The sequence below is a fragment of the Xenopus tropicalis genome, chromosome 2 (genome assembly GCF_000004195.4).
Source record: "Xenopus tropicalis strain Nigerian chromosome 2, UCB_Xtro_10.0, whole genome shotgun sequence".
In the NCBI taxonomy this organism is placed as follows: Eukaryota; Metazoa; Chordata; class Amphibia; order Anura; family Pipidae; genus Xenopus; species Xenopus tropicalis.
Genome location: NC_030678.2, coordinates 169,512,768 through 169,525,001, shown reverse-complemented (window position 1 = coordinate 169,525,001; position 12,234 = coordinate 169,512,768). Strand labels below are relative to the sequence as shown.

The window sequence follows — 12,234 nt, the reverse complement described above, 5'->3', positions numbered from 1 at the left end:
TAGACCAGGCAGGTTTCATTTTCCCAGGGATTTTCCCAGGGACCACATTGGCTCGTTGATGTGGTCCTTGGTCCGACAGCCCATATACCCACTGTTTTAATGTTATTGTTAGGCCCTAGGTCATTTCAGTGGCAGCCCATACAGAGAAATAGTTTTGAAGACCTGACCAACCACACAGCTCAGCTTTTTCATTCTAGATCATTCTGTATATGCCAAAATAGTAAATTAATTTGTGATTGGCAGATGTAGTAAGCACAGTACAGCCAATCAAAACTGTTCTGGACAAAAATAACTCATCTTTTTTTTCCTATTTATAAACTTGGCATCAAGTTTCAGGTTTACAGATTAGGAGGGTAATAAGGGCCCTAACGTTTCACACAGGCAGGTTCTGTTTATTTTTGTTGCTCTGTGGATTATATTTCATCTATTTTTTAAGTTTATTTATTTAAAAGGAATAGATACAAGGGTTAATTATAAAACACAGGCAGTAACGACACAAAGTGAATGGATTCTCAGGATTTCCTCGAGCGCCACGATCCACGGGCTGGAAAGCCGGGTGCAAATTAGAACTTCTTAGTAAATCAAGTATTCATCTTTTCAAACTTTGGCATAGGGTGTTTGAAGCGGAGCCGCGTAGGGTTCTGTCAAAGCAAGGAGCTCTTGTCTGGGTGCAATTATCACAGGCAGCCTTGTACTCGGAGTTGGCCGCCTAAGTTAGGAGCTGTGAAAGCTTCAGTCTCTGTGCCTGTCAGACCTGTCAGGGAATGCAACCTGCTTGGGTAATTAGGAAGGTGTGAAGTACATGCAACCATTTAGCCACTTGGATGTTCCAAACTTGCCGTGTTGTTTCATGTTCAGAAGTGTGGAATGAATGTTAGGTCTTTCTGGTCGCTTAAACCCGTCTCAAAGAGTCTCGCTTTAATAAAGTAGTGGGAAAGGCAGGTTTTTATATCCGTGTTCTGCCGAAATCTCAGGGTTTTACATGGAAGGAACAAAATGGTATTAAAGAGAGGGAAATGCACAAGTGACAACTGCTCTCTCTATTTAAGGATGATGGACAAATAGTGTTGTGCAAGGGCACTATGGGGCTGGGAAGAAGTGCAAGGGCACTATGGGGCAGGGAAGAAGTGCAAGGGCACTATGGGGCAGGGAAGAAGTGCAAGGGCACTATGGGGCAGGGAAGAAGTGCAAGGGCACTATGGGGCAGGGAAGAAGTGCAAGGGCACTATGGGGCAGGGAAGAAGTGCAAGGGCACTATGGGGCTGGGAAGAAGTGCAAGGGCACTATGGGGCAGGGAAGAAGTGCAAGGGCACTATGGGGCAGGGAAGAAGTGCAAGGGCACTATGGGGCTGGGAAGAAGTGCAAGGGCACTATGGGGCAGGGAAGAAGTGAAAGGGCACTATGGGGCTGGGAAGAAGTGCAAGGGCACTATGGGGCTGGGAAGAAGCGCAAGGGCACTATGGGGCTGGGAAGAAGTGCAAGGGCACTATGGGGCAGGGAAGAAGTGCAAGGGCACTATGGGGCTGGGAAGAAGTGCAAGGGCACTATGGGGCTGGGAAGAAGTGCAAGGGCACTATGGGGCTGGGAAGAAGCACAAGGTCACTATGGGGCTGGGAAGAAGTGCAAGGGCACTATGGGGCTGGGAAGAAGCGCAAGGGCACTATGGGGCTGGGAAGAAGTGCAAGGGCACTATGGGGCTGGGAAGAAGCGCAAGGGCACTATGGGGCTGGGAAGAAGCGCAAGGTCACTATGGGGCTGGGAAGAAGCGCAAGGGCACTATGGGGCTGGGAAGAAGTGCAAGGGCACTATGGGGCTGGGAAGAAGTGCAAGGGCACTATGGGGTTGGGAAGAAGTGCAAGGGCACTATGGGGCTGGGAAGAAGTGCAAGGGCACTATGGGGTTGGGAAGAAGTGCAAGGGTACTATGGGGCAGGGAAGAAGCACAAGGGCACTATGGGGCTGGGAAGAAGTGCAAGGGCAGGTGTGTGGCCCTTAGTACCCATGCAGAGAGCACTTCTGTGTGGGGTTGGGTGAGCTCTGTACCTCACACAGGATAAAATATCTGGTACAAGGGAAAGAGTGCAGTATGAGCAGGCGCAGGTCGGCCCTTTCCATAGGCCAGTCAGTAAGTACAGGGCCCTGTTGCAGCCTGCATCTGCTGAATGACACATGTTTGGGTATTGGGCAGGACCTATGTGCCCCCCATGGGTACAGCACTGCCAGACTGTGCCAACATAGGTCTCTGTGCTCCGCAGTGATATCGGTACCTACAGGGCAGGGAGCAAAATGCAAACAATATGGTGGATCTCACATGTTTTATTGACCTTGCACTCTGTACTTAGACCCTATTATTATCATCAGGATAAAAGACTCTTATATCTTTAAAACTATACAAAAAATATTATTTTAATTTCAAAATTGCAAAAGAGCACTTGAATCGTGGATATCCTTCTCAAAATCTGATGTGTTCTCCGTAGGTGGCAGTTTCACTCTGCACGAATTGGGTCTGGGGGAAGTGTCACCGCCCCATGGAACACTATACCGAACCGATCTGGGGCTGCCACATTGCGGCTATTCTATGACCAGTGACAATGACGCCGACACGGAACCAGACGCCGTGTTATCTCCAGAGCACCCAGTCAGGCTATGGGCACGCAGCACCAAGTCAGGCCGAAGCTCCTGTTTGTCCAGTAGGGCCAACTCCAACCTGACCCTCACAGACACAGAACACGAGAACACGGAAAACGGTAAGTGACCCGGGTCTTCTTATTTTATGCACAAACAGTTGCTTTGTGGCAAAGCTGTAATATCAGATTTATATACCTCCCCAATATCTCATTAGTCAGGTGATGTAAACGGCCACATTGGCTTGTTTTCTATCTCATTGCCTTTGCCTGGATTTTATATACAACATGTCACGTGTCCAGCAAGTGTAAAGGGTCAGGCCCGGATTTGTGGAGAGGCCACAAAGGCCCCGGCCTAGGGCGGCACAAAATGTTGAAATTTTGCTCCAATGAGGAGCAATGGGGACCTCTCCATACTGCTCCGTATGCGAGTGTAAACTTCCGACGAATGGGTGTGGCCTTGGGAGCCCGGATAAGAAATCCGGGGCTGTAAAGTGTGTTCTTTACTGTAATACCTTTGTATTAGAATTGTTTCTAGTCACCTATTTATATTGAAATGGGTGATAATTATTGTTAATTACAAGAGGATCATTTTCATTTCGTTCTTTCTTCCTCCCATTTCCTCCCCCTGAAATTAGGAGAGTTATTTGAAACGGAGATAAAGAGATCTATATAACGAGCCTCTCATTGTAATCTATGCACGGGCTTACAGATAAGGAGGAGGTCAATATACAATGTGCTTGAAGGAAATTAACCCTCAAAACAAATTAATATATTTCTATTTCTAGCTTTCAAGATACTAGCAGTTTTCAAACTTCTAATATTATGTAAAAATGAAACTGGGTAAAATAGACAGACTGCGCTAAATAAAGAATGTTTGTAATACAGTTAGTTAGGCAGAAATGTAATCTATAAAGGCTGGAGTGGGCAGATGTCTAACATAATAGCCAGAACACTACTTCCTCCTTTACAGCTCTCTAAGCTGTTAGCAGTCAGTAACCAATCAGTGACAGGGTCAGACTGGGGGGTGAAGGGCCCACCAGGGCTCCCGCCCCAGGGGCCATGCAGGTGCCCCACCCACTCGCAGGGGACCCCCTAACCCCCCTTGCAGGGCCCCCCCACCCAATGTCCTCCCCCAAGCGCATAAATTTGGGGGAGGAGCGGTCAGGCAGCAGGAGCGCCGGCAAGGGTCAGGTCTGGGCCGCTGGGGTCCTCTAGAGCCGGGGCCCACCGGGATTTTTCCCAGTGTCCCGGTGGCCCAGTCCTACCATGTGGCCCCCCTAAAGTCACTGACTAACTAAGAGGTTAGAGAGCTGAAAGCAGTGTTCAGGCTATTATGTTAGACATCTGCCCACTCCAGCCTTTATAGCTAACATTTTTGCCTAACTAACTATATTACAAACATGTTTTATTTTGCACAGTCTGTCTATTTTGCCCCCCTAAAGTCACTGACTAACTAAGAGGTTAGAGAGCTGAAAGTAGTGTTCAGGCTATTATGTTAGACATCTGCTCACTCCAGCCTTTATAGCTGACATTTTTGCCTAACTAACTATATTACAAACATTTTTTATTTTGCCCAGTCTGTCTATTTTACCCAGTTTCATTTTTACAATGAACTGGCACTTTAATCCCTGCTTAGCCAGTCGTCCGGCTCCCATAGACTCCTAAGAGCAGAGTCTCATCACCGTTGGCTCTCACACTGAACTGGCACAGACACAAATTGCCTTTTGTGGTGCAAGTTGCTGTGAAATTGAAGGGTGATTTGCTGTGTCTTTGCTCATGACACGACGTCTTGTCCAAGTGGGTCTGGAAGCTCTTTATTATTTTCCCGACAGATGCGTGGAATAAAATGCCAGATTTATGAAGCCGTGAGAAAAAATTCTCATGATCCTCTCTGGCGCGGGAGCCGATGTATCACGCGGATAGGTTTTTTTTTTTCCCGCTGCCACTTTGATATATCAGCTGGAGAGCAGAATAGAGGACTTGGTGTGAGAGAGAATGGCTTTTATTAATGTTTTAGTGCGCGCGGGACATGAGCGAATCAATTAGGATCCAAATCCGGGCAAATCACAACAATCGGAGAGCCGTAAATATCTCAGCGCCGGCTCTGAGCCGCTCCTTGCATGCAGATGGTTACACAGGCGTAAGGGACTGGGTACAGATTGGAGGCGTTTTATTTCGTAGTTATTTTTGTCTTTATCTGGGGAGGGCAGAAGAGGGGGCTTCACGCTATCCCTACTGTAATATATATATATTCTAGTAAATAATGTGCCCCCCATTGTACTAATCCACGAATCCGAATCCCGAATGGGAAAAAATCGGATTGGAAACAAAAATTGTGCCACTTTTTCATCGCCGTCGCGATTTTTTCGTATTGGGCAATTGTAAACGGCTGAAAAACCAATCCGATTTTTTCGCGACGGCGACGAAAAAGCAGCGGAAAATATACGATAAAGTCGTAAGGGATACGAAAAAATTGCGGGACATACGAAAAAGTTGCGCCGGCGACGTAAAAGTCGCAAAAATACCGATCATGACGAAAAACGCATTCGGACGCTTTCGTCAGTTTGTGGATTAGTAAATGTGCCCCTAAGCATTTCAGGGCCATGTAAAATGTATATATTTATTTAGTATATCCTTATAAACGGTGCTTAGTGATGTCATCAGTTATAATCGGAGCTTAGTGACGTAATTTCTGTCACATGACTCGCTAAAACTTGTGAGGATATCAGAAGTCACCTCGGAGTTCCATGACCTCGGTCTTCGGCCTTGTACCTATACGGCCATGGAACTCCTCAGTGACTTATATTAGCCCTTTATTTTACAGTAGGGGGTACTTTATCCACTATGGGAATCCGGTGTGACTTCTAATATCCTTACATTTTGCAATAGGGGGTACATTATTTCTTAAAATACACAAGTTCCAATGAGTCATGAGATATTACATCATTGAGCACCAATTATAACTAGGGCAGCCAATTTGCCCAGCCAGTAAAACACCTGCCAAGGCCGGGGGTGATATTACATATGTTATGGCAATGTAGTTGCCAGAAAATCTGTAATACCCTGAATTTCAGCCCCTGGCCCGCCCCCTTAAGCCCCTGATCCGCCCGGAACCCACCCACCCACCCTTTATTTTTTCCTTCCCTTATCCTCCTTGTGATGTCCCTGACGTGATAGCCCCCCACCGCCACCGACGTCACCATCACCCCACCCCCTCCTACGTTAATAACCACCCCTTTTGTCTCAGACTTGCTGCTGGCTAGTCATCAAGCACCGATTATAAGGATATCATTTATAGGACATTCATGGCTCTTGTGTATTGCACACATGACCGCCATTTTCTACTAAATCCCAACTCCTTGGCTCATCAGAACATTTGTGGGAGGTGTGGAGCCATTAATCAGATTCTGTATCACTAACTCCTCCTTATCTGTAAGCCTGAGACACAAGCAGGATCAGGGGGGTATAAACAGTTACATACTGGTAGCTATGCTTGAACCTGTTGCCCAAGTATATTTATGTTGCCCCTTTAGTGCTGATAGGATGAGGCAGATAAGAAAGGTAGGGGCAGGTAGCAAATCCAGCCCTGCTACGAGTAATAGTTTGGATTATGAGTATTTTGCTTGCCCATAATGATATTATTGGCCGATAGTAAGAATGGCTGAAGACCGAATTCCCTTTGCTCCGCGCCATAAAGCTGAGATAATAATGCAACCCGGAGACTTAATCCATGAAAATCTGCTCTTTTTTTTTTAGTGGAAAGAAATCATTATTAGAATGTGTTTATCAGACCATTTTTAATTAAAAAAAAAATCCCATTAACTGAAACCTGTTTGAGAGGCAATTAGTAAAGAGGAGCGTTTCGCCTTCCAAAAAAACATCCTTGTTCCGTTCTGTTCCTTTCAGGGGAAACAGGGTTCGTGGGCAGGGGAAGGGCTTGTATTGATCACACACTATAATTACTACTAATTCCCCAATTCATTAGTTCCCAAGGGCCGTAGTGCAAAAAGTATGGAAAATTCTGCCCCCCCACTCCTATTCCTGCCTGTCTTTAGTTGGGCTTTAGTCCCGGTATCACGAGGCTGATTTATTGAATATTTCTCCAAAAACCCCACTAGTCCCGCCCATCTGATCCACTTCCTGCTGCCTCCTTTCCCAGGCAGTGCAGGGGTGCCGGTGGCACACTGCTAGGCTGACCTGATAGGGAACTGAAGCCTGTCCTTGCTTGAGTGAATACAGGGCTGAGATTGGTCACTCCCATCCTACTGTGCTTCTGGCAGGGACCATTAGGACACACCCACCCCTCATCTGAAACTCGTACTCTGATAGGCCAGTTCCCACCTTGGGAGTGAGAAATTGGAATGTAGTGATTTTGTCCAGAATGAGGTCCTGGGAAATTTAATTTTCCTGGGTTTCTTCTCGGTCCTGCTGGGTTCACCTTACATTGGGTTGCCAAGACTTTGTCCCCGGGAGATCTACTTTTGACTCCTCCCCCAAGACGCAGAGTACGTACGCATTGCAATTAAACGCACCGCACTTCCGCATCCCCCAACCTAGATGCGGTATACTCGGAATTCACGGAGGATCGACTGGTGGACCGTGATCGACGTATTGGCCACCCCTGCCTTACATAGTGGGTTGCCATTGGGTCAGTGGGTTAGCCTGCGGCACTGGGGTCTCAGGTTTGATTCTAACCGGAGCACTATCTGTATAAAGTCTGTATATTCGACCCTTATTGGTATGGGGTTTCTCAGGGTGCTCAGGTAACATCCAGCAGCACCCCAAAAAATAATTTGCCAGAGTAATATGATCCTTGTATGTTTGGATATGGGTCACTCCTATAGGTAAGTGGTACTACAAGCCCAGTGGTGCTGAGTGAGCAAGTGATTATAAAACATGGTTTAATTTGCCATAAACTAATAGCTGAGAAAAGGGGAGTCCTGCTGGCAGTGGGGGACCTGGACAGATGTAACGATCCAATTTGTAAACTGAAAGGGGGACTAGTTGACGTCTGGGTGGGTTGTAATGGGGTATTGGTCATGTGAAGGTCATTGGAATGGCCAAGGGGCCCATGGGAGCCTCAGCCCCCATTAAATACACAGTATGGGGCCTATGATTTTGGGTGACAGCGCTTTTCTATGTCTCCCCCCTCTGGGGACCCCGCTAATCTCACCATAGAACCCGTGGCGTCGAACAGAAACAATGATATTGCCAGCGGATACAGAAATGCGCTAATGGGTTACATATTCCGCCGATCCCAACAATATAAGAACGGCCAACAATGTCGTTCTGTGAATTTACTGATTGTGGCGTTCCTTCTTCTTAATTTGTTGCATTCGCCACACAGGGAAAAAAGGGGGGGGGGTTCTAGTAAAAAAAATATATTCCTTAAGGATTTCCATGTGAAAAGGTTATTACGGCGCACGTAAGTGATACCCCCATAAGCAACGAGGCTTTTTTCCTAGGTCCTGGAGTAAAATAATGCAAGCTCATTCATGGGCAATGCGACTGAAAGGCCCCTTTTTTCTGTCTGGTAACTCTATAGCGCTGCTGCCTGCTCCGCGATGCTTGGCTGGGCTCATACGCTCAGAAGAAAGTGCCGAGCCCTTCTCACTGATCACATCTGCACATCTGAGATAGAGGGGGCAAGCGAGCGTGGCATTTGGGCTAAAGTCTGTGTGCCGCCCCACGGAATGTTAATGGTTTAAGGTATATCAACAAATTTCTGTAGGTGAAATACAAACACGGCAGCCAGAGTAACCCTTCCAACACTCTCCCCCTTATATATTAGGTACCTACCTAGTGCTACCAACCCCTATTTCTGTAGGGAAATGAGAGCAGGGCAGGCAGTAACCCTTCCAACACTTTCCCCTGTCTCTGTCCCTATATATTAGGTACCTACCTAGTGCTACCAACCCCTATTTCTGTAGGGAAATGAGAGCAGGGCAGGCAGTAACCCTTCCAACACTTTCCCCTGTCTCTGCCCCTATATATTAAGTACCTACCTAGTGCTACCAACCCCTATTTCTGTAGGGAAATGAGAGCAGAGCAGGCAGTAACCCAGTAACCCTTCCAACCCTTTCCCCTGTCTCTGCCCCTATATATTAGGTACCTACCTAGTGCTACCAACCCCTATTTCTGTAGGGAAATGAGAGCAGAGCAGGCAGTAACCCAGTAACCCTTCCAACCCTTTCCCCTGTCTCTGCCCCTATATATTAGGTACCTACCTAGTGCTACCAACCCCTATTTCTGTAGGGAAATGAGAGCAGAGCAGGCAGTAACCCTTCCAACACTTTCCCCTGTCTCTGCCCCTATATATTAGGTACCTACCTAGTGCTACCAACCCCTATTTCTGTAGGGAAATGAGAGCAGGGCAGGCAGTAACCCTTCCAACACTTTCCCCTGTCTCTGCCCCTATATATTAGGTACCTACCTAGTGCTACCAACCCCTATTTCTGTAGGGAAATGAGAGCAGAGCAGGCAGTAACCCTTCTAACACTTTCCCCTGTCTCTTTTCTTATATAAGAGCTGCACTTCTGAATATAATAGACAGGTCAAGAATTGTTACCTGATTTTTGCACGTTTTGGTTTAACCCTCAAGGTGTTTAATAACTTTAAAATCCCCTGTACAGTATATTTCAAAGCTCCGTAGATCTGCATTATAATGATGGGTTATGTTCCCCTTTAAAAACCATATCAGCTCCAGACAGACAGCTCGGTGGCTCGGCTCCCTACTCTGTGACTAGTAATATAATAAATAATAGGGGAAAGTTTCTGATATAACTATTAGTTACATTACTGAGAATGTTTGCTTAATTCATTGCCAGGCAATAGCGAGCGATCCCATTGATTGCTTCAGCTTGTTCTGCGCTGTATTTCCAATTTAATGGGCACATTTCTTTTGCAAATTTGCCATAAAATATGAATGATGCCAGTTGCTTGATACTCCGATGCCTGCACTAAAGACTTGTTGGGATAATGCTGCTGATTCTTTTATTTGCTTAAACACCGTTTTTTTTTCTCTTTAATGCATTTTATTTTTCTGTTCCTTTGTTTATATCGGGGACATATGTTTCCCGGCATTATTTTTTCAGGATATCAATGTAAGAATATGCAGTATCACACCGAAAAGCAGTTTGCAAAGCAAAGCCCAACAGATGGGGATCTCAGGCTCTGGGTGAGCCATAAAGCAATATAGCTCAGAGATATATATCTATAACTACTTCTCTACCTACATTACCCATTCCTCCCAGATTAACCCTTTCCTTGATAACAGCTGCCCCTCTGACGGTTAAATGTACTGCCCTGTATTTGGAGCCAAAGTAAACACCACAAAGTTCTACGTAGCAGAGGAAAACTGAGTACAGGTATGGGGTCGGTTATACAGAACTCTTACATACAAACATCTCCAAACTATGAGAAGACCATCACCCATAGACTCAATTTTATCAAATAATTCATATTTCTAAAAAATATATCCATTTTCTCTGTAATAATACAGTACTAGTACTTGATCCCAACTAAGATATAATTACCCCTTATTGGGGGCAGAACAGCCCTATTGGGTTTATTTCATGGTTAAATGATTCCCTTTTTTCTGTAATAATAAAACAGTACCTGTACTTGATCCCAACTAAGATATAATTACCCCTTATTGGGGCAGAACAGCCCTATTGGGTTTATTTCATGGTTAAATGATTCCCTTTTCTCTGTAATAATAAAACAGTACCTGTACTTGATCCCAACTAAGATATAATTACCCCTTATTGGGGGCAGAACAGCCCTATTGGGTTTATTTCATGGTTAAATGATTCCCTTTTCTCTGTAATAATAAAACAGTACCTGTACTGTATCCCAACTAAGATATAATTACCCCTTATTGGGGCAGAACAGCCCTATTGGGTTTATTTAATGGTTAAATGATTCCCTTTTCTCTGTAATAATAAAACAGTACCTGTACTTGATCCCAACTAAGATATAATTACCCCTTATTGGGGGCAGAACAGCCCTATTGGGTTTATTTAATATTTAAATGATGTTTAGCAGACTTAAGTTATGGAGATCCAAATTATGGAAAGATCCCTTATCTGGAAAACCCCAGGTCCAGAGCATTCTGGATAACAGGTTCCATGCCTGTATCGACACCGGCCCTAGCTGGCAATTTACCAGATAGGCCGGTCAAATACCGGCTGGGTGGGAACTTGCGTGTTTTTCACAAAACAAATGGGCCAATCAATACACGCAATGTACGTCTATATATACAGGTAAATTGTGTTATTTTTACGAAACGACGGCCAAGCTGATACTTGAATTATTGTGGTTATTGTCAGTGAAGTACAGGGCTATTTTTCAAAGGAAAGGGTTGCTAAAAATACATATATTTTTGTAGTCTATTAATTGTGATTGGAGCTGGAAAGCTGGCTGTTGCATTGTGATGGGAAATAATGATATATTGTGGAGATGGGGCCCAGGTCTGTTATCAAAGGCGAGCAGGAGGCCTGGCTGGTTCCGTCCTACTTCTCAGGAATTCACAAGCAGCCGAGAGATGAAAAGATTTTTGCCTTATTTTATTTTACCTTTTTAAGCAATAACGGTAGCCGGAGCGTGTTGCCTGTTTGTGTGGTAAATGTTTCAGCCCTCGCTTGAAAGGGAGAGGAGCGTGCCGTATAATTACGTGAGGCCGTTGGGGAAAAAATAGCAATTAAATCATAAAATTCCTCTTGTTAAGCCCAACCACGAGTAAGCGAATCAGCCCCAGCAGGGCAGGCTGCCATGTTTATTCTCTCTGTATATACGGTCAATGTTGTTCCCCCAACTTGGTGTTACTGTTCCTTTAAAGGGCAAGGAAAGGTTCGGACACACTAAAGAGTGCAGCTCAAACCACCATGTTTTTTTGTGTTGCAGGTCCCTGAGCTCTGAAACAGAGCATAGGGACCTGCTTTCCCCTCATAAATACAGAGCCGTATGCTTTTTGGTGGCACTGTATTAATGGGGGCAGGGAGGCACAAAGGCATCCTCTTCCCTTCCTGCCCCCTACCCAGAGCAGGGCCAATAGCCTCATCCCTCTCTCTCCCAGGGTCGGACTGGGCTGCCAGGACACCGGGAAAATACCCAGTGGGCCCCGGCCTTGGTGGGCCCCAGCGGCCAAGACCCGACCCTATTGCCGCTTCCTCTGGCCTCCAATGCCCTCCCCTGATGCGTTTCACATACGCACGTTCAGGGGAGGACGTCGGACAGGGGCCCCTGCAGGGGGGTGGGTTTTAGGGGTACATGGCGGGGGGGGCGACGTGGCCGGAGGAGGCACTTTGGGGGGCCCTGCACCCCCCAGTCTGACCCTGCTCTCTCCTGTCCCCCCTACCACGTCTGACCCTGCTCTCTTGCCCCCGCCCCTTGCACCCTAGGCCTAGGGTTGCCACCCAGATAGTAGCCCAATGACCCGTAGTAAAACGTAGGGAAGCAGGGGCATGACAGATACGTTGGTAAGACTTAGCCACTCCCAGTTGCAGGTGATTGGTTGATTTGTAAGGGGTATAAAATGCTGGTAACTGTTCCCGCTTCTCAATCCATTTTAGTCAGCATAGTAAAACGCCCACCCTCCCTCCCTATAG

At 46.2% G+C, this 12,234-nt stretch overlaps 1 protein-coding gene across 5 annotated transcripts in view; it reads left to right on the top strand.

The window, feature by feature from the left end:
- Positions 1–12,234, top strand: part of tenm4 (teneurin transmembrane protein 4) — an 811,512-nt gene that overhangs the window by 482,664 nt on the left and 316,614 nt on the right. For all 5 annotated transcript variants that reach the window (XM_031895585.1, XM_031895582.1, NM_001102688.1 and 2 more), the window contains 1 exon segment: positions 2,477–2,746. In XM_031895585.1, coding sequence (XP_031751445.1) covers positions 2,477–2,746 — 270 coding nt within the window.